We start from the raw sequence: 20,885 nt of genomic DNA, 5'->3' as shown, positions 1-20,885 counted from the left end.
GGTTCTTTCTTTTTTTATGTATTGTATATTACACTTTTGTTGTTTTAATCAAACTTTTTCCATTTAAAATGTAAAAAAAATGTCTGTCATGAGACCCACAACCTACCACATACTCACCACTAGCCTGCAGACTGATTAAATGTTAGAAAATCAGTTGCAAATCATTGTTCAGCTCAAAGGTTTAATGAATTTGTATTAAACATGATAAAATGTGCTGATATGGCCTCATTTCATTACCAAGATGGCACTTTTTCATACTCATGGGAGACAAAGAAGAGTGAGCTGTGGTACTCTGAGATACATTTTCTTATCCTTTCTTTTGTCTTTTTTTACTATCTAAAGCAAATTCTTAGTTTTAAAACCATCCAAGGCAATTTTTCAGCAGGAATGATAGGCTCAGCACTATAACAAGCATGAGCAGTGGGGAATGTGGTTTACATTCAACTGAGCTGATTCTCAGTATGATAAATTAATTGACAACCATGACTACAACTAACTACCAATTGCTTTGCTTTTCAATTTTCAAACTCACAATACTTTTCATTTCAAACGAAGTTCCATATCATGCTGTACCCGAGAATGTGTTACACAGTAATTGCCTCTCTCCATTTTTAGATAGCAGTATTTTTGCAGCTGACAAGTCCCCAAGGACACATAATTACTTTTCTTTTTTATTCAGTTCTTTTATTGCACTTTATCGTGTAGTGCAAAACTCTCCCATCCGCCTTTGCTGAACTGTGCTCAGACTCTTCCAGTGACTTGAGCTTTTTGTTTTTGCATTTCAGTCTGAGCATCATAACTGCATTGAAATGGCTCCAGATAATTCCCTCCATTTGTTTGTGCTGTATTCTATTGCTGCTTTCAAAATTATGCACAGCAATCTGTTTTCATAGGGAAAATTGTTTCTGTAACTTTGATTTGTTATATTTATGGCATCATAAAAGTACAACACAATGTCACATTACCCTGATAAAGTGACTATATTCCACAACATTAAGTAATAGGGAAATAGTGGCAGTAATGATGAGCGACAGCCTCAACTGTTTTTTTTTTGCATTTTCAGAGAGCACAGTATTAAGAACCGTTCCTAATTTTTACTCTTAGGGAAATATTTATTCCACTGTTGGCAAACTTCATATTTTTGTTCAATTTTAAGCCTTTGATGACAGGCTGCAGTGTATCGTGGTTTCTTGTTCTTCTATAAAGAACAATAAGGGCCTTTGTAGACTGTACATCAAATGGCTTATGAGAGCATTTAGCCCTCATGCAGTAAGAAAAAGATTAAATGCAAAAATCCCATATTGTTCTTGAAATGGAGAAAACACAAAACAATTTTTCTCATTTAAAGGTCATTTTATTTAGTTTTGGAAAAAATATTAGATGTAAAGGTTTCTTTGAAGTAGGGCTGTTTGAAGCATTCGTGAGTAGTCGGTGTCTTATCTGAAGTAGACGCATCGCTCGTAGTTTGGAGAATCATCAGGTTTCCTGATGGACGTGATACAATTAAAAGCTACTCAGAAGGGGGTCACCAGAAGAGCGACTGATTCGGTATATAAAACAACTCAAGCCTCAAACATTTCTTAGAGGTTTTAGCAAGAGCTATTTTTATGGATTTTTATACCACATCACTTTTGCAATTGTCGACAACTTTGACACTGCACTTTTTAATAGCAGAACTTCTTTGTGGTATCACTACACGCCGTGTTGCAACTTGGACTTCATTATGCAGACACACTCCATCACTGTCTAATGCAGAAGGGATACTGTAAAAATCCACAATATAGCATTCCTTTGAACTGCTTGATAGCTTTTAAAGTTTTAGTTGTTTTAGATGGCAAAATAATTTGCTCTTCTGTTATAATTAGCTTTCAGCTTGAGGTCGTCCATCAGGTTATTATCATTTTCCAAACTCAAAGTACTCTGACTGCTGCCTTCTGCGGTTAAGACCCTGACTACTCAAAATTACTTACCACAATCCAACCTTAAAATACACTGAAATATTCATTTTGAGTTGATTTATCTGTATTAATGGGCGTGGCTCAGAGGTTAGAGTGGGTCGTCCAATAACTGGAAGGTTGGCGGTTTGATTTCCACTCTCACTGCTCAAAAGATTGGTGAACTGACAGCTGGAGGGCTGGCAGTCCACCTCCTTGCCACAGCCGCACCCCCAAGCTCCCCAGGTGCTGTGAATGGCTGCCCGCCGCTCCAGTGTATAGCATCTGTCTCCATCAGTGTGTGACCCTGTGCATGTGCATGTTCAACAGGTAATTTGAACACACACGGAGGAGTCATTTTGTGTATCTACATTATTCTCTTAATTAAGACTTCAAAAATCACTAAATCTTCCCTTTTTTTCAATCTATTTCTGTGCATGTTCAAGACAGAACGATGTTTCCTTCCACCTATTTCTTTCAGAGAGCTGTGTCTGAATTGTGACACTTCTTTCCTGAGCTTCTTCGTGGTTTTTTTGTTAGTTTTTTCTTGTTCCTGTCTTGTCCTTCCTTTTTCACAGAATGGAAACCTTGTTATAGCTCATCAGTTTTATTGCACGGAGGATGGGGAAAGAAATACTGCTATTGCACTATTCTCTGTAGTATAATGTAGAATTGTGTTGTTTTTAAACAAGCTTGCATTTGCATTGCTTTCATGTTTTATAAATCAGACTTCAATGTCACTGTAGAAATGACTATAAATGTGACTCTGAGCTGTTTGTCTTCTTCTCTTTCTAGACTTTGCAAGAGCTGTTGCAGCACGGCCTATATCATATGCAGCAGTTTTACGAATGAAACAAGACAGCTCCTCATCAGTGCTCAACCCGCGCAGCAGACCTCGACAAGACCTCGGTGGTGGACTGGCGACTCCTGACTGGCCTGCTTTCTCCAGTCATCCCCTGTCAGCCCTGAGTCTGCTCAACTCTCAGGAGGACAACAGGAGTGGAGGTAAAATTAAAGTAGCAGTTGAGAATTTGCTTTGTTTGCTCTTGTCTGAACCACAGTGGAAGAGTTCTGTTTTCTGGTTGGTGAAGTTTACTTTTACTCTCAAAAAACATAGTCTACAAGGAAGGAAAAACAAGTTTAATGGTGATGTCATGTTTTTCTACAACTTTGGCCAAAGATGATGAACACAAGTGCACACTGAACAATATCATATTTAATGGTGCGTTCATTTGTTAGTTCACAGGAAAGCATGAAGAGAAAGACAGCTAAATACAAAAGCTCAGTAGGATTATTTGTTTAGAGTTGTTTGCCTTGTTCAAACTGTCAGCCTGTCTTTCTGTCTCCTTGTACCAAAAGCTGTATTGCCTGTTGTTAGTCCAGCATTAAATCCTCAGTCCTGACCATATAATCGCATTGTAAAGAACTGGGACCTGAATTTTAAAATTGTCTTGGCACAAATGAAAAGTTCTACAAGAGTTCTCATGACAGCTGTGTCTTCTGCTGAAATTAAATAAACCAAATAGATGGACACTCCAAAGTTTGACTGAACTCCTCCATATGATTGTCGTGTGCACTCAGCTAGCACTCTGCTGTACTTCTGCTCTCACTTCTTGTGTGCAGACCTCCTGTCGGTTTAGATTTGGTCTGAAAATGAATGTTACCTATCCATTATCACTGTGCATGGTCTGCAGCGAACAGGGTTATGCCCTTTGTGAAATTGAAGTGGGATCATGGCAGTATCTCGCTCTCTTTGTGTTCCTGTCAGTATAGATGGTTTGGATGTAATGGGTATCTTTGTCAAAAGGGAAGGTTTAATATCCCACACAAAAGCATACATAATATGTGCATCAGTTTTTGTTCTAATTTAAAGTTTTAATAGTTTTTGAGGATATAATGATGGATCAATGCTTTCATGTGTAATTAATCCTATCATGTTTATTGCACCTCAAGTGCTTAAATGTTGGAAATTTAAAGTGGTTCATTAACTGTCAGACAGATTGTAGAATTGAACTGAGTCACATTAAATGCAAAATGAATAGCACCTGCATTTTCTTTATTAGTGTTTGCCTTTCTTTGTCCATTTTCGCAAGTCTGTCATTCTTTTATTTGCTTTGTGATTTTATTATCACCATGGAGCTGTAAAATGACACACAACCAAGGTAAGGGTAATGCCTCTCCATTGTCAGTGATGACAAGCCCATTACACCACAGCACAGGATTGATGTTCAGTGAGTGAAATGGATGCCAAAAAGTTATGCACCCTTGGTGCCTTAACAGAGGTATTGCTTTTTTGGCTCTGTGACTGACACATAGCCACAACACTTGAAGTTGAGTGATTTGAACAACCTGTATGCTTGTGTATGTGTTTATGTTCTCTGAATTCACACATATGCTCCAAACCATTTGTCCTTAAGGACTGAAAGCTTCTTTCATGGATCTCTATTTTTAGATCAACTCAAAAATAAATTGCAGATGGACAAAGATTGTCATCAGTGCTGAAACATTTTGATGATTGTCATTTTAAGATATGAGTCAATCAAATCCTTACTCAGCTTAATCCATGGCATCTTGAAAACCTTTTTCCTTTGGCTGACTGCTTTATAATTATTATGTTCTGAATTAGATCCAGCTGTTAGAATTATACTACAAATACTATTCAGGCAAGAAAATGACAGTCTTTTGTTGTTTGGACTTTTATCTCCCACACACTGGGTCTAGAATGATTATAGGCAGAATTGTGAAGTTAAAGTGTGACTGTTAGGTTTAATTTGATAGGGGGCATTTTCATTTACTGAATATTGTGTGAATTGTGGTCCTTTTTCACCTTTAAGTCTCTAGCTTTAGGGGGAAAAACTGAGAATTGAACATATAAAGTAATCACATTTAATTATATATACTGTAATTCTTAGATATAGACTAACAGCAGCCAGAGACATCAGCAGAAAGTAGTTATCTTCCTGGCTTCGATAATATCCACAATCGCCTCCCCCTAATAACTGTGGGTCGTATATATATGTCTTACAAATGCCTATCCGTCCCATTACAGAGAGGGCAGTATCTAAAGACTTATGACTGCATGGATTTAAGGATGAACTGATTTAGTATTGGTTGTTGGTGATCACCTTGAAACTGTATAAGCATTTTTCAATCCATCAGGTTACGGATGTGAGTGAAACCCACGTTTGTGAATTTGTAGCATCTTTGCAGCAACATCCATATTCAAAGCTTCATCTGCTGCCACTGCTATAGTTGAATGGAAATCTCAGGACTTACAGAGTGTCTTTTAACCTTATCCGAGATCTACAAAGTGAATTAACTTCTGTTTTTCATTCACTCATTTGCATAAACACTCTCACAGCGCTTCTTTATTTGCACTCCATATATGCATTGCTTTTTTCTCTACTGTCACACTCTGATGAGTATATGTGGAACAATGTGGGGGCTCATTTTCTTGCCCGAGGACACTTCTGCTCCTGAAGGGTTTGAGAATCGAACTCCAGATTGGAAAACAATTACTCCCCCACCTGAGTCACAGCCTCCCCCATAGCTATAACTTTGTTGCATATCAGAGTCAAAAGTGGCCAAGCACAGATACACTTATTAACCTTTTTTTTGATTCCCTCAACACCAGTGTGTTTTCACACAAGATAGATGTGGCTGTAAACTGCAATTTGACAGTGTACAGCAGCGTGCAGCCGCAAGTCAACATCATCATTTTTAGGGTTGTTTTTCAAATAGAAATAATTGTTATCCTACTTTATGAGCCTCTCCCAAAGATAAGTGGGCTAGTGGCAGCATATTGACATAGTTGAGTGGTTCTGACTGGGCAGACAGAGAGCTGCATAAAGAGGATTTTTCCATTTATTTTTAACTGTAGTAAGTTTTGAGATGCTTGCCTTTATCAGCACAACTAAATATTGATTCATATTCTTCCATGGATTAGGATATTACTTAAAAAAAACGTCACAAATACCTAGAGTACAATGAATTGGTGACAAAGAGTTGGTAAAATTAAAAGCCATGACTTATTTTGAAATGAGATATTTTCTAAATGTTGAGATAAGTGAGATCGAGTGATTTGCACTGTTGTATTGCATGTGAGCCACATCAAATGCAAGGAGAGCCAAATCGAATGCCTCAAGAAACAGTGTTAGTGTTTTTTTTAGGCTTAGCACCTTCAAATGAATTTTTCCACAAATAAACAATTTTTCTCCAAGGCAACATTTCAGATGTCATTTGTTCAATCTGAAATTCCGAGAAGCTGCATTCCCAAAAACCTGCTTAGAGCATCACTTCTGTGAAAACAAAAGGCTACAAAGGGCAGAAAGGAGACTGATTTGCCACAAGACCTGTCAGGCTGAAAATTTAGACCAACAAGGTCATTGATAGGAGGGCACATTTGTCCAAAGGAGAGTACAGATCTAAAGAAAAACACTGCTTCCATTCAGCAGCAGAAGCAGCTGACATCAAGAAACAGCTTAGGTAATGTCCTAATAGGTTATGGAATGCCATTCAGGAAATTAATCTTTGAATATATGGTATGAAACTTGAATATATTCAAGGTTGAATCAATATATTCAAGCTTCACTCCATATATTCAAGGTTCAATCAATAGATTCAAGGTTCACTTCATATATTCAAATATCAATCAATATATTCAAGGTTCAATCAATACATTCAAGCTTCACTCCATATATTCAAGGTTGAATCAATATATTCAAGCTTAACTCCATATATTCAAGGTTCAATCAATAGATTCAAGGTTCACTTCATATATTCAAATATCAATCAATATATTCAAGGTTCAATCAATACATTCAAGCTTCACTCCATATATTCAAGGTTCAATCAATACATTCAAGCTTCACTCCATATATTCAAGGTTCAATCAATACATTCAAGGTTCACTCCATATATTCAAGGTTCAATCAATACATTCAAGGTTCACTCCATATATTCAAGGTTCACTTTATATATTCAAATATCAATCAATATATTCAAGGTTCAATCAATACATTCAAGTTTCGCTCCATATATTCAAGGATTCATTTCACATAAGATTAATTTCCTGAACGGCATGCCATAATAGGTGTATGTATATATCACCAATTCATATTCATATATATATATATATATATATATATATATGTTATAAAACTGCAACAAATTAAATGGGTTTGAACTATTGCTGGATGACTAGTTAGTTAAAAACCGTATTATTTTATTTCTTTAATCTATTTTCAAGTTTTTTCTGTAATTATTTGAACAAGTCTGGAGTGAAAATGCCATCAGTTTATATTTTACTGCATTCATTAAGGTATTAAGCATTAAGCCTATTTGACATAGATCCACTGTGCACACGCTGCTGAACTTTTAAAATGAATATTTCCTGGCAACTTATGATAATGTTCTGCATCCTATTTCTACTTGATGGAATATTGTGCTTTGTGCCTTAAAACTTTTGGGATGTCTTGTGCACAGAGTGTATGATGTGGCTAAAGCATGAATTGTTATTTTGCAATCTGTTTATTGAGGAACATAGCCTCATTTTAACTGTGTTTACCTGAGGATACATTTTAGGCTAAAAATACACATATAATAAGTGAAAGATGAAAATGATCAAAAGGCTAAAGGCTTTTTATGTGATTTCATATCTGTACTGTTTAATATTTGTACTGAATATGTTTTGAGAAGTTACTGTTGCAGGAATTCTAATTGGGATTGGGAATTTATGTGGATTGCATTATTTCCATGTAACTTGGACAATTTAAAAGACTGAGCTCTGCTCTGGTTTTACAAATATACTTAAAGTGTTGGACTACACTGATTAGTGAAAAAAAATCAGAGGAGCTGTACAGTAATATAAAGCCTGTCATACCTGACCGTGACATATTACTGCAAAGTTGGAACTCTCACTCATCTCACTCGGACCTTTAGGCAAACAGCAGTGGGTCCTAAAGTAGTAGGATGATACTGTAGCTTAAGGGTTTGACCCAAAGGTGTAATATTTCAATGTGTAGTTTTTAGTGGGTGAATCATATTCAGCAAGATTAATTGTAATTTCTTCAGGATCACTTGACAGTTAGGTTTGAGGGCTGCTTCTTAGAGTCTTTCTGGTATCAAGCAGTCAGCTCAGTTATCAGTGTATCACATGAAAAGATAAGTTTCCTGCTTCTTAATGCCATTTTGCTGTTTTTAATTCCATCACACCACGCTGCCATACATTTCACCTTTTTGTAGTCGCTTGCACTAACCAAACTGGCAAAGAATAGGAAAGATAATTGGATTGTAAAAATGAGTTGCACTCCTGTTGTGAATATTGCAATCATCCTTGCCTTGATGTTTTCTCTTTTTTTTCTTACAGAAAGTGAGGAGTTCGGGCCTGTCTTCATCCACGAGCCAGATGATGTTATTTTTCCTTTGGATTCTGATGAAAAGAAAGTGATGATGCACTGTGAGGCAAGGGGGAATCCACCACCCACATACAGGTGTGGCATTTATTTGTTTGTCTCCACCTCAGTTTTCACAGTACAATAGTTTGCTATTCATTAAGAAATATATTAGAATCTCTCTCTTCTTATGTCTTTCAGTTGGCACATCAATGGGACCGAGGTAGATTCAGAGACAGACTACCGCTACAGCTTTGTTGATGGAGACCTAATTATTACCAATGCAAGTGAAATCACTGACTACGGGAAGTACCAGTGTAAAGCAGAGAATAGTTTTGGAACCATCCTCAGTAGAGATGCTCTATTACAGTTTGCATGTGAGTAGATGTTTTATTTCATTCTTTCCACCACCTTTTACATTTCTGCCTACACACTCGGTAAAGTAACATGGAACTTATTATTAGCTTCAAACTCTCTGTCCCTTTTAGTCAAAATACACCTAAATGGCCTCAAGGGTAAATAAACATGACACTGTTTACAGTAAGGTTTGTTTCTGAATGTAGTTTCCATCGGCTCTGTCTACTACTGTATAGGTACACTGCTAACAGGGTATGTGCCCTTAAAGACTGTGTCTCAGTGTTAAATGAGAGCAAAAAGCACATTTTTTCCCCCAGTAATCCGCTGGCTTACCTCCAAAGCACCATCACAAGCTAAGCTGCACACAAAGAAAGAACAGAGGTGCTATGCTCAGAGGAAAACACATTGCTGGTGTACTCTGCAGTTTTCTCAGGAGCAATGACCATAACAGCCTTATTGGCATGTCTGGAGGGAACGTGCTACTCTCAATCACTGAGCTGTAGCTAGAAAGAAAAGTACATGTTCTTCTGAGTTGTTATGGGGATTTAAAGTTGTAATGACATTATTTAGGAAACAAATGGCCAAAGTACCCTGAAATTATACAGGCAGGAAAAAGGGATGGACTGCTCTTCTTTATTCTTTCATATACAGTATGTTAATGTATTAAAGAAAAGGAAAACAGAAATGAATACATTTGAATTTAAATATAAGCCAAACTAAACTGGCAGGCTGAAAGGCCCAGATGGTGAAGCACAGACACAAGCTTAAAATTAAAAAACAGCATTAGTTTATGAGCAACCGGACCCCTCATCTGTTCTCTCAGCGGTCCAGATCGTTTCCTCGTCCTCTCTTTGCTCCAGGGTCACGTGCGTTTGTGAAAAAGAGCAGAGCTTAATAAATTGCCTGAAAATGAGCAATGTAACATTTATGTGCTCATCTATTCGTCTCAGCCTCAAGTTAAGACATGAGAAGCTATTTACAGTTTTGCATAAATATCAGGCATCCACTTGAAACATTGTCCATTGAATTCAGTGTAGTAATAGTCAAGATAAAGTTTTGATATAATTTTGTGTTTTAAAGAGTCATTATGCCACTTCCTTATTGTGTGTTTCAATGATGAAGTTTCCTCTTCATCTGTTAAACTAAGATGATTGTAATTATGATGATTAAAGTTAAAACCTAATCCTTGTAAAGACTGCCATTACTCTGGAAGTTTTTACAGTCCAGTTCAGTGTCTGCCTGCTCGGGATAAACCAAGATGGGTGTCTAAGTGTATCATTGAGTTGGTTTATTAGGCCTCCCTGTATTTGCTTCTTGAACAAGGCTTCAATTAATCTAAATATTCTGAAGTAAATGAGAACATTGCCAAGGATATCTCTAAAATTGCAAATCTCTTTTTTTTCATCACCGTTTAATTCAGCGAGTCTCAAAGTTTTGATTACAGCATGTTCATTTACGGCTCCAGCATTTCAGAGATCCAGAAGAAATGCAGACAACTCGTACAAATTCCTCATCACTGAAACAGCTTACTGCACTTAGTAGTTTAGTGAGCTACGACTAAGCATGCCTGCTTTTCACAAGATCTGTGAAGACTGACTTTTTGGCAGATATGTCTTGCTCAAACTGCCCAACCATACATTTGCACTCACCACCCATGAACTTCAGGATTTATTAGTCTCGTAAACACATTATATGAAATTCTTTTTGCAGATAAGGCAGATCTCTATATCTTTTCCCAGAGGTCTAGACAGAATAAGAGTTCACCCATTTTTCCTGAAGTCTCCTGCTCTCTCGACCACAGTTTTTCTGTGGTGGCTTTTCCATTTGGTTTCCTTGTGAAACTGCTGAGTTATCCACTGAAATTGATAGCTTTAGCTTACGGTACTTGTAATAGTGACAGGATTGAATTGGATTCCAGTTGCCATGCAACCGATACCTTCCTGCAAGTGTCATTTACAACCTGACAGACAAATGTTAGGGGAGTGCAGTTTGAGACAGTGGATGGATAATGTGATAAATGTAGGCTGTTTTGAGAGCCCTCATTTCCCATCATGCCCATGCTGGACTGGACTAGTCACTGTCACGTTCCAATGCGAGCCACTGCCTGATCTATGTTGTGTGTATACAAGGGTAAATGACATTAACCATCCGCTATCTCTAATCTATCTTTTTAACATGTTTTACTATATGTCTGAATGTTATTTTTATTCATCATACAGTTAAGTTTCAGAAATTGCACTGTAATGCACCACACAAGTTTCCTCCCATCTGTTATATACAGTAACGACTAATTTGATATGTTTTGTGGTCTGTTCTGTTGAAAGCTTTAGCGTTTCATTCCCAGTTTTGTCTGGAAATAGCAATGTAGTTAGAATTTAAAAAGAGAAACAATCATTTTAAAGAATAAGAAAACAAACAAATAACAAACACATGAAAAATATTATGAACAAGTAAAGAATAAAAACTTTTCTAGATAAAATATATATAAAAAAAGAGGTTTGCATGGCGCTGTGGTGGTAGCACTGTTGCCCCACCTGGGGCCTTTCTGTGTGGAGTCTGCATGTTCTCCCCATGTGTGCGTGGGTTCTCAACAGCTTCCTCCCACCATCCAAAAACACGCATGTTAGGTTAATTGTTGATTCTAAATCGATATGGATGTTTGTCTCATTTGCCTCTGTGTCGGCCCTGCATTGAATCGGCAGCCTTTACAGGGTGTGGCCCGCCTCTCGCCCAATGGCAGCTGGGATAGGCTCCAGCACCCCTGTGACCCTGAATTGGATAAATCGGGTACAGAAAGGATGGAAAATGATTTCCATAAAAAAAAGACATACATAGAGATAGTTATTTACAGATAAGCATATTTTGGAATGAGCAGATGATATGTTGGAGTTCATCCTTGGTTGACTGGCAGGTGTGTCAGCTGATATGATAGCCGCTTGTCACACATCAGCTTCACCCAAGCCACCTTTACACAAAATTGGATTTTTCTAGCAGACAGGTCATTTTCTGTCAGACAGGTCAGTCAGTATCCTGTTGTTGGCGGTGTGACAAAAAGTAATGTGAGAAGGTACAGCGCAGACACTGCACCAAGTTCAAAGTGTTACAGTAGAAATTGCTTATGCAGTACTGTGGTTATTCTTCAACTCTTTTTACCAAACACATCGTTCACTTCGTGTCCAGTTCCAGATGTTCTGTGGCCTCGAGGTTCGGTTCAGCTGTAAGATATCCATCATGGAATAAACGTGTGGCTCAGCTTTAATGTTGAGTCAGCAGCACCGGACAGGAAGGTCCATGTGGGGGAATTGGTTATTCTTTTCTTGTTGTGGCGCTACAGAATTATTGTAGCGTTAAAGAAACTGAAACCATTATTTAGGGTCAGTAAAAATAACAGATGTTTATCTGTGTTTTGTGCCATTATGATAATAAATAACCATATGAACAAGAAAATGTAGATCATATAAAATATGCAACGTTACTTAAAATCTATAAACTTTGCTGTCTAGGCAGTGTTTCACAGAAAAACTGTCCAACAGCTGAATGGTGTCATTCAACCTCATCATCCTCACATTTCTGCTGTTTCAATAAGACAGCTCTGCAGGTTCTGTTTTTGAGTAGGATACATGACTGGAGCTCATTCAGCTCCGTCATATAATTGGTACTCCTCCTAGACTCATTCATATTTATGTGTCAAACAATGTGGTTGTGGATGCTGAGGGAGCAGTGGGTTGACAGCAGAAGGAGCATCGGGTTTGTGTTTCGCATGTTCAACAGTTGTCTGATAGATCTTCCTGTTGAGTTCTGTTGAATTAAGGGATAACAAGCACTGCCTGCTTCAACTCGAGTGAAGCATACCTGAGACAGAGCCTAATGTCAGTTTCACTGTCGCAGTTGTGTCCTCCAGCCTGTTTGTTTGTGGGAAGCAGAAAAATCGCTTTCCAGTAGGATCCATTGTCCACAGTCATATCCTGAATTATTAGATGAATTATTGGCTAACCTTACACTGTTGGAAAATTAACATTAATGCAGATATCTAATTTATTTGCCAACATTATATTTTCCCCTCATATATCAAGCTGTCCTGGAGTGTATATACGTATATAAAATGTAAAAATTTACATAAACAAATAAAATCTGACGATGGTGGGAGACAGAATCAGTAGAGAAAAGCCACTGAATATTTTGCAAAGATGCAAGAAAATTTTTTTAATACTAAATGAGTAGCAAGTTTTCAATATACATTCATTTCTTTTGTTTAACAATCACATAGGGGTTGTTTCTTAAATAAGGTTAGGTTGAGACCTCAGTAATCAGGTTTGTTTTTAGCACTATTTAGCACTTGGATTGACTCACTTGTGTCATTCTTTCTTTAGCTTTATGCTGTACAAAAAAATGTAGCAGCATCGATGTGCTATGGTCTACATACCCTAAAAATACGACTCTTCAAAGGGTCCACTGAAACAAAGAAAGCTGCCCTGCAGCACACATTTGAATGCAGGACCTTCATTCGCTCTTTCCACATATCAAATGGTGGGTATTTATCACTCAGCATGGAGCCCAAGTTTTCTTTCCCCCTTTTATGTTAGCGCTGCACATATCCATGCAGTGGCCCAGTGGTTGAGCTCTTTACCTCACTCAGATACATATGAACAGTACTTTTCCTCTGAATGTTTTAAAGCAGTAATTGCATGCTGCTTTGAATTGAAAAAAGTTTTGTCTTGTGTTTTGCAGTGAATCTAAATTAAGATATCATGCAGAGTTAGCAGTCTTCTGGTTACGTCTCTTATCTGGTGAGCTTTATTGTCCTAATTAAAAAGTGTAACTACTATAAATTCAAGCAGAAAATACTAAATCCTTGTCTGCAACTCGACCCCAATGGAGTTTCCAGTTTTCACATACATACTTAAATTTCAAATTTGATTTAGGCTTGGAAGTTAACGCTAATGCAAATGATGTTCTCCTCAAGTTTGGTGGCACCCTGCAGAATATGCAGGTGAATTTGGAGTCTTTTTTTATTCTGAATTTTGTTGGGTTCATACAAATACTGAAAGGGCATGAGAATGTACTTCAATATAACACCTGGTCCACAGGTTTTATTATATCAAGGTAGCACACTGAACACAGTCCTGGAGAAAGGTTCAGTCAAGGCTCTTCATTTTATATCCAGGAAACCTTCTGGGTCATGGACTTCGTTCCAAAGGTGTTTCAGTGGGATGCTTTTTTTCCCTTTTTGTTTTGAAATTCTGAGCTGCTGGACTCACACTTGGGCTGCTTTTCAGCCGTGACTTTGAAGGCAGCAGGCAGAAAGGAGGGCCTCTGATCTTTTTCCCCAAAGACTTCTTCTCTCTGCAGATGTGAGCCTGGTGAAGGCTTAGGTATCGAGCCACTCTGAGCAGTACAGTAGTAATAAAATTAATGTGATGCTATGTCTCGAGCATTGATAAATCCACACACACACACCACTTCAAAGTGTTCTAGTGTATCATTTGTTCATGTCCACTGATTGAATTCAGACCCTAAAATGAGTGATTTGCATCGAGCTTGAATGCTTGCTGCAAATTTTCCTCCACTGAAATTCTGGATTTTAAACATTTAGATGGACATATGTTTATTTGAAATTTTGGGGGAGGCTTCAATGATTATGCAGGTTTTGCATTATTTCTAAAGTTATTTGCATACATTACTGTGGTGTGCTTAAAAATGCTGCTGATAGGATAGTATAGGAATGCCTTTAACATTTATGTCTTGTTTTTCATTGCTGAAACACCCACTTAGCTTTTATTTTTCTTAAAGATTTCACATGCTAAATAATCCTTGCATCTATATTGTGTTGCTTACATGGCAATCAAACTATTATGTCTATTTGAGGTACCTCTGATTTCTTTCTGATTACTAATGTTGTTGCTGACTCAAATGCAAAATGCTTAATTTCCAGCTGCGTGGAAATGTTTCCCAGTGGAGACGTCAGCCATTACCGGCTGTTTGATGAGACTCTTAAACTGGATGTTCTGTACCATTGTCAGAATTCTTATCATGTTATAACAGCTAAGGAGGAAACATTCAATGTTTTTGAAATAAAGCAACGTGTCTAAGAAGATTCTTGTTTACTATGCAAAATAAAAGCAGGGAAGTGAATATCTGCAGCAAAACAGACTCACAGCTCGTTGCTGCCACGTACAGCTGTTGTTGTTGCAGTTACTCATTTGTTACTTTCTGATTTCATGTTTTACACAATGAAAAATCTGTGTAGTGCACCTACTGTCTGTTTTATAATTTAAGATATTGATAATACATAGTCTCTGTTTCAATTAAAAGGGGGAAGGAGGTATAGAAGAAGGAATTCCCACTGACATGAAAGACAGAGTGCTGACAGCTAATGTTGAATCAATAGCAAGCACAGTGACAATCATTTGCTTTCCAGCTCTACTCTGGCAGCAAGTTGTCAGGCACAAATAAATTAACTCTTGTCACACATACCAAATGGGCCAACATGATGGGAAGCAGCTACAGGATAGCGGTCTAAGATAGCCTTGTTAAAAAGGGAACGGCAGGCAAAACTGGAGCATGCATTTTATAATATTACAGGGTAACTGCTCCTAATTTAAGATGTAACACCTGATGCTGAATTGACAGCCAAGTATGAAGGGAATCAATCATGACTAAAAGGTTCAACCCATCATAGTTAATGTCAAATGACTCGGGGCACCAACAGAAGCTGCAGTTTGTGTTTTTTTTCAGTTTTCAGCTGTTGTGTTTTGCAACTTGAACATTGTTCCCTGTCAGGAGCTGATAAACTGTCGGCTCAGTGGTGGCTTGTTTTAGGCACAGAAAGTGATGTGCATGGCAGATAGATTTGTGTTCAGATTGATTGCTTGCAAAAATCCAGGTTGCAAAAAAAGATGATACACTGACAGAAATTTAGCTCAACTTCAAGATAAAGCGAAACTGCCCATTTCATGAGTTGTTCATGAATATCTGCCTACTGGATCAGAGATGATGGTAAATACTGCCGTTCAAAGTGATGGAAGCATCAGCCCATACTTTGGGCTTTCTTCAACAAATACCTAAACTGCATTTTGATTTTAGGAACCATTTCAACCTGACAGGTCAATTATAGTGATTATTTCTGTGTTTTGTTCAATTTCATGTCGATGTTTTTCCCTGACAATAAAAAGAAGAAAAAAACGGGAAATTGTATTATATCTGCCACAAGTTTGGACCCAAATGCTGTCTAACGTACAGAAAGCGACAGGCTGAGACAGTAATAAACCTTTATTTAGATAAAAACCTAAAATGCCTTAAAGTCCAAAGCAAAGCAAGGCAGGAACAGAAAAATTAAAGCTGCTGCACATAATGACAAACAATGACAGTGATCTGACAATAAAACTTGGGGGAGGTGATGAGCCACTTAGTGACTAAATTAAACTTATGTGAAGCAAGAGCAGGAGGCAACCTAAATGGAATGAACAATGGAAAATGGGAAATAAAGTTATCGATGACCCAGAAGGAGAAGCAATATCAAAATAAAAGAGAATGAGATAAACCAAAGAACAGCACATGAAAATCCAAATAACAAGGACAACTCTGCATCCAACAAAAGAAGCACACAGTCAGACGTCCTTACCGCGACAGTCGCAGCTCCAGTATTTCCATAAATAATTACATCCGACAATTCTGGAGAACATTATTCAAATCCAAATACATGCAGCAGAATTCATTCAAGGGCTTCGGAGCAGCGAATGGACATGAAAACTGAAAAGAACACCTGCTGTTAGCTTTTAACATGATCAGGGACTCTGTTTTCCCAATGATTTGACAAACAAAAATTAATCAGCGACTACTTTCATAGAATCTCAATTGTTCACATCTTCTGTTGGTCAAATCATGTGCAAAAACTCTTTCTCTGTTTCAAACACGCATCCCTGTTAGTTTACATTCCTCCTGTAACCATTCCGAAGGCAAAGCTAATAAACATTCAACCTCTGTACGGGATTTCTCAGAACAGAGTAGAATTATTCGTTATCACTAAAGAAAGATTGTCTTTTCACATTGTTTCAGATCTTGGTGCTTTCAGCACGAGGACCCGGGGTGGGGTTTCTGTGCGTGAAGGTCAAGGTGTGGTGCTCATGTGCACCTCTCCTCCTCATTCACCAGGTAAGAGTTTAGATATTGAATCACAGGCTTCCTTTTTCATTTCTGTTGATTCTAATTTCTACCACAGCACACATTTCTTTTTATTACAGTGCCAAGGTGAATGATTACCCTCTTTATTTATTTATTCATTGCTTTCTATTTTGATGATTAGGTTTTGGAGCTGTCCATTCTCCTGTCCATCCATCCATGCCGCACAGATGTTAAGTGTGATAATTTATGGCAAGAACAGAGCCAGAATACAGATTCTCAGAGATCAAATTTCCTGGATCATTAGAACTGGAAAGAAATGTTACACAGACAATTATTTCACAAAGACAGAGCATAGGGACATCTTTATTGGCACATCTTGAATATCCCTCTCTACAGTTGTCCTCTAGCAGCTCTTATGTGAGCCAAGACGCATCCAGGTTTCCTGTTTGTAAGCATAGACTTTGGAGTGTTTGCAAAGGGCTCCTCAGCACATACAGGTCCCACTTCATCTTCATATATCCTGTCAATCACTTTACCACATCAGACAGGACCCCACGTACGGCGTAATCAAGTGTCGGGAACATCAACAGTGTACAGGAACATCTATAATGAGCATGGGTTGGTTGCCTTCAAAGGTTATGGAGAATCCCAGCGCTAAGACTTCCAGATCAGGACTGATAAACTGTCGATGGCTAAACAACCAGACACAAAAGGGGGCATTCGTGATAAATGACAAACACTTCAAGAACACAAGCAGTTCAAATACCAGGGGCCTAAAAAGGACATTAAAAAGATGTGGGAGGTGAAAGTAACAGTAGTGTCAGAGATAATCTGAGCAGTCAGAGTAACTCAAACAGATTACACGATCGACATCTCTGATTACCGTTCATGGAGCAACTAAGATTCTGCATAAAACCCTCCAGCTCCCAGGCCTCTGGTAGAGGACCCCAGCTGGAAATTTCAACCACCCACATGGAGTGAGTGTGGAGGGCTTCTCTTTTTCCTCATGAGCTAAATGTTCACTGTGGGTCTCATCATGTAGTGTCCTGAAGACTCTTCATGCAGAATTGTAGACTTTAAAAATCAAACCACCATACATAAAATGAAAAAGTGAAAGCAGACTGAAGGATGGTTTGCTGCAACCCTGCCAGTTCTAAACCATCACCCAGATTTCAGTCCCAATCACAACGTTGAATACACTCCGGTTACACTGCTTACATTAGGCTGACCATCACTGAACAGTTTAAAGTGCTTTTGATTTGAATTTAGTCCCTGCATTTCTGTTTTTCACATTAATGGGCTGAAAAGCGCTACATGTGCTTCTTTAAACACAGCTCAGCTCTTCCATCTTTGATATTTAAGTGAAACAAAGTTTGATTTCATACCAATTACTGTGCTCATAAAGGTACATGTGTGAAGTTGCACTGTTAGCATAGTAGCTGCTTTTGTAGTAAAAGTAAAGCTTTCATTTTTTGTGCTCATGTTTCCATTTTTATAGACAATGCTTAAATACAGGCAACATTATGATTTAACTTCTCAACATTACTTACATGAGATGAGAAACTTGAGATATATTTTTAAATGCCACAAGACTCTGTTACGGTAATGAACGCCTTGCTGAGTCTGAGCGTGTCACGACTGAAATTCATATTATAAAGAGAGTTCAGACTGTGTTTGTGTTAAATTGGCTGTCGAAGGACTCAAAGACATTAAAATGACACTTAAATTAGATATGTCTCATGAGTGGAAATGATCTGAAATCACTGAGATGTAAAAAGTTTATTATTTTTTCATTTCATGGCTCTGATCAGTTGTGTGTGTGTGTCTCTGGTAAACAGTGTTGCACTTTTATAAAGATGAAATATAATGAGCTTTGAACAAAACTGATAGACCTATGATATCTTTTTCCAAAGATTCTTGTCATTTTTGTGGTGTGCAGTCAGTGTCGTAGTACCAACTCTGGAGTGCAGCTACTCTGTCTCAGGATTACCTCCTCTGCAGATTCAGGATGCTAACTTTGTGAACAATCTTGGGTTTTGGTATTTGAAATAACTTAAGAATAGCTTATCTGGTTGACAGTGTGGCTTTGTGGACAACAGTCTCAAAGCAAACAGCTTAATATTGTTGTCAGTTCTATGCTCTGTGTAATCATATTTCTTAGATATATTCAGTCTTAATTTGTGTCTCAGCATGGTTTGTAAAGAATACAAAACATGTAACCTAATTTGTACTTGCAGGGATCAGCATGTATACCACACGCATACAAACAGATACTCATGAATAAAATACAAAAGTTTCACCCTGGATCCAAATACCTTGATAATTATTCAAAGATTAATAGGTACGAAGTCAAATAATCCCTTTTTGTGCACTTTCCTTTCAGCTGTATTACCTGCTCCTGTTGTTTAATAAGCCTAAATAAATTCATAAAGACATCCATACACAGGCATGCTGTCTGGAATCAGTCCATCACTTTCTCTGGCAGTTTTACCTTCTGATGCTATCAACAGTTGATTGAATTAACCTCGCAGCAAATAACAAGGCCGTGTTTAATCCTTGTTCTTTTATTTTAAGGACCTCAGCATCATCTTCGAAGACTTTGTAAAGACAAACAAGATATTTTGTTTCTCCACCTTTACTGTGAAATATATTTCAGAGAGTAAGACCAGTCGATATATCCAGTAAGAACAGAGGACAATTTTGGATTATTCAGTAATTATTAATCATCTTTTCACAGAAACTGAATCAACAACTGCCTATTTATATTTTACAAGGCTTTTTCTATGTGAAAACGAGCTTTCCCAGCTTTCTCCAATGATATAGCTCAGTGGAGACATTCTACTTCCACAGAGCATATGATTTTATAAGTAGGTTACTTAGACATAAAAAGCAGCTCAATAATGAAACCACTTTTTAAAGTGTATCTGTCTTCTCCTTTCTTTCACAGAGATCATCTACAGCTGGGTATTTAATGAGTTTCCCTCCTTTGTTGCTGAGGACAGTAGGCGCTTCATCTCCCAGGAAACGGGCAACCTGTATATCTCGAAGGTGCAGCCCTCAGATGTTGGAAGTTACATCTGTCTGGTGAAGAACACTGTGACGAATGCCAGGGTTCTCAGCCCTCCAACTCCTCTAACCCTGAAAACTGACGGTGAGGATTTCATCGGTTAAATCATACACAGAATATCTCAGAGGCCTGATTGCATTGCAGATTTTGTTAGATTTATTGCAGTGTCTGCATTTTCCAGCTAAAAACATTTAGGCACAGATGAAAATCTAGAAGTAGATCTTAAATGTTGCATTATGGGGCAGACTTTTGCTTTTTCTGAGCTTCATGATGGTAGAAGGCATTCTGAATACCATACACACCATAAATAGTGAGCGATGCTTTAATGTTAGTGTGGGGGGCCTTCTTTGCTCACAATGCGTTTGGTAAAACCGGCCATCAGGGAAATCATTTTCCTGCATAAAATTAACTGAATCAATGGCCCTTGCTGTGGATGGGAGTATTCTCTTTTATACTTGCCTCTCAGGAGCCATGCTGCAGAGCTGGTTGTCAGATTCAGGGGTGGATTTTACCTACAGCCTTTTAAAATGAGACTTCAGAGTGTCCATCACACAGGTGCCTGTCATTGTCAAGGTTTTGGAAAACCACTGAGATTACATCCACTGTGAAGTTGTGAAAGGGTCTTTGTTCCTCAGAATATTTTATTTTTCCAAAATGTTTTCACACAACTTAACCTCTTTATGATTTCATTCCTTCCTGCAAGATTCTTGCTCTATGATTGCATAATGCTGTATGAAGTTGCCCTCTGAGACATACATATTACTTAGCACATAACCCTGCTAAATTACTTTGCGTCTCACTAAAAGTGATGCAAAATGCAGTGAAAGGCTCGTGGTCAGTCTCTATCAGCACTTTAACATGCAGAAAGACTCTTTGTTGTTATTTTTCAACATCAAGTGAAGGAAGAGAAATCAATTTGTTGCATCAAAAGGATCCTTTTGTGAACAAACACTTAGCCTGTGATAGTTTTTTCATATGTTTGGAAGAGCAAACATTGGAAAATCACCTTAAAAG

General features: G+C 37.9%; 1 protein-coding gene across 2 annotated transcripts in view; it reads left to right on the top strand.

Annotated features, from left to right (window-relative positions):
- cntn5 (contactin 5) overlaps positions 1 to 20,885 on the top strand; it is a 108,866-nt gene that overhangs the window by 46,051 nt on the left and 41,930 nt on the right. For both annotated transcript variants that reach the window (XM_072391979.1, XM_072391978.1), the window contains exons 3-7: positions 2,730 to 2,939; positions 8,302 to 8,425; positions 8,528 to 8,703; positions 16,739 to 16,834; positions 19,752 to 19,955. In XM_072391979.1, coding sequence (XP_072248080.1) covers positions 2,730 to 2,939; positions 8,302 to 8,425; positions 8,528 to 8,703; positions 16,739 to 16,834; positions 19,752 to 19,955 — 810 coding nt within the window. The remainder of the gene's footprint in view (positions 1 to 2,729; positions 2,940 to 8,301; positions 8,426 to 8,527; positions 8,704 to 16,738; positions 16,835 to 19,751; positions 19,956 to 20,885) is intronic.

The sequence above is a fragment of the Leuresthes tenuis genome, unplaced genomic scaffold (genome assembly GCF_036924035.1).
Source record: "Leuresthes tenuis unplaced genomic scaffold, fLeuTen1.0.hap1 SCAF_9, whole genome shotgun sequence".
Classification (NCBI taxonomy): Eukaryota; Metazoa; Chordata; class Actinopteri; order Atheriniformes; family Atherinopsidae; genus Leuresthes; species Leuresthes tenuis.
This window is presented reverse-complemented; position numbering and strand designations above follow the sequence as displayed.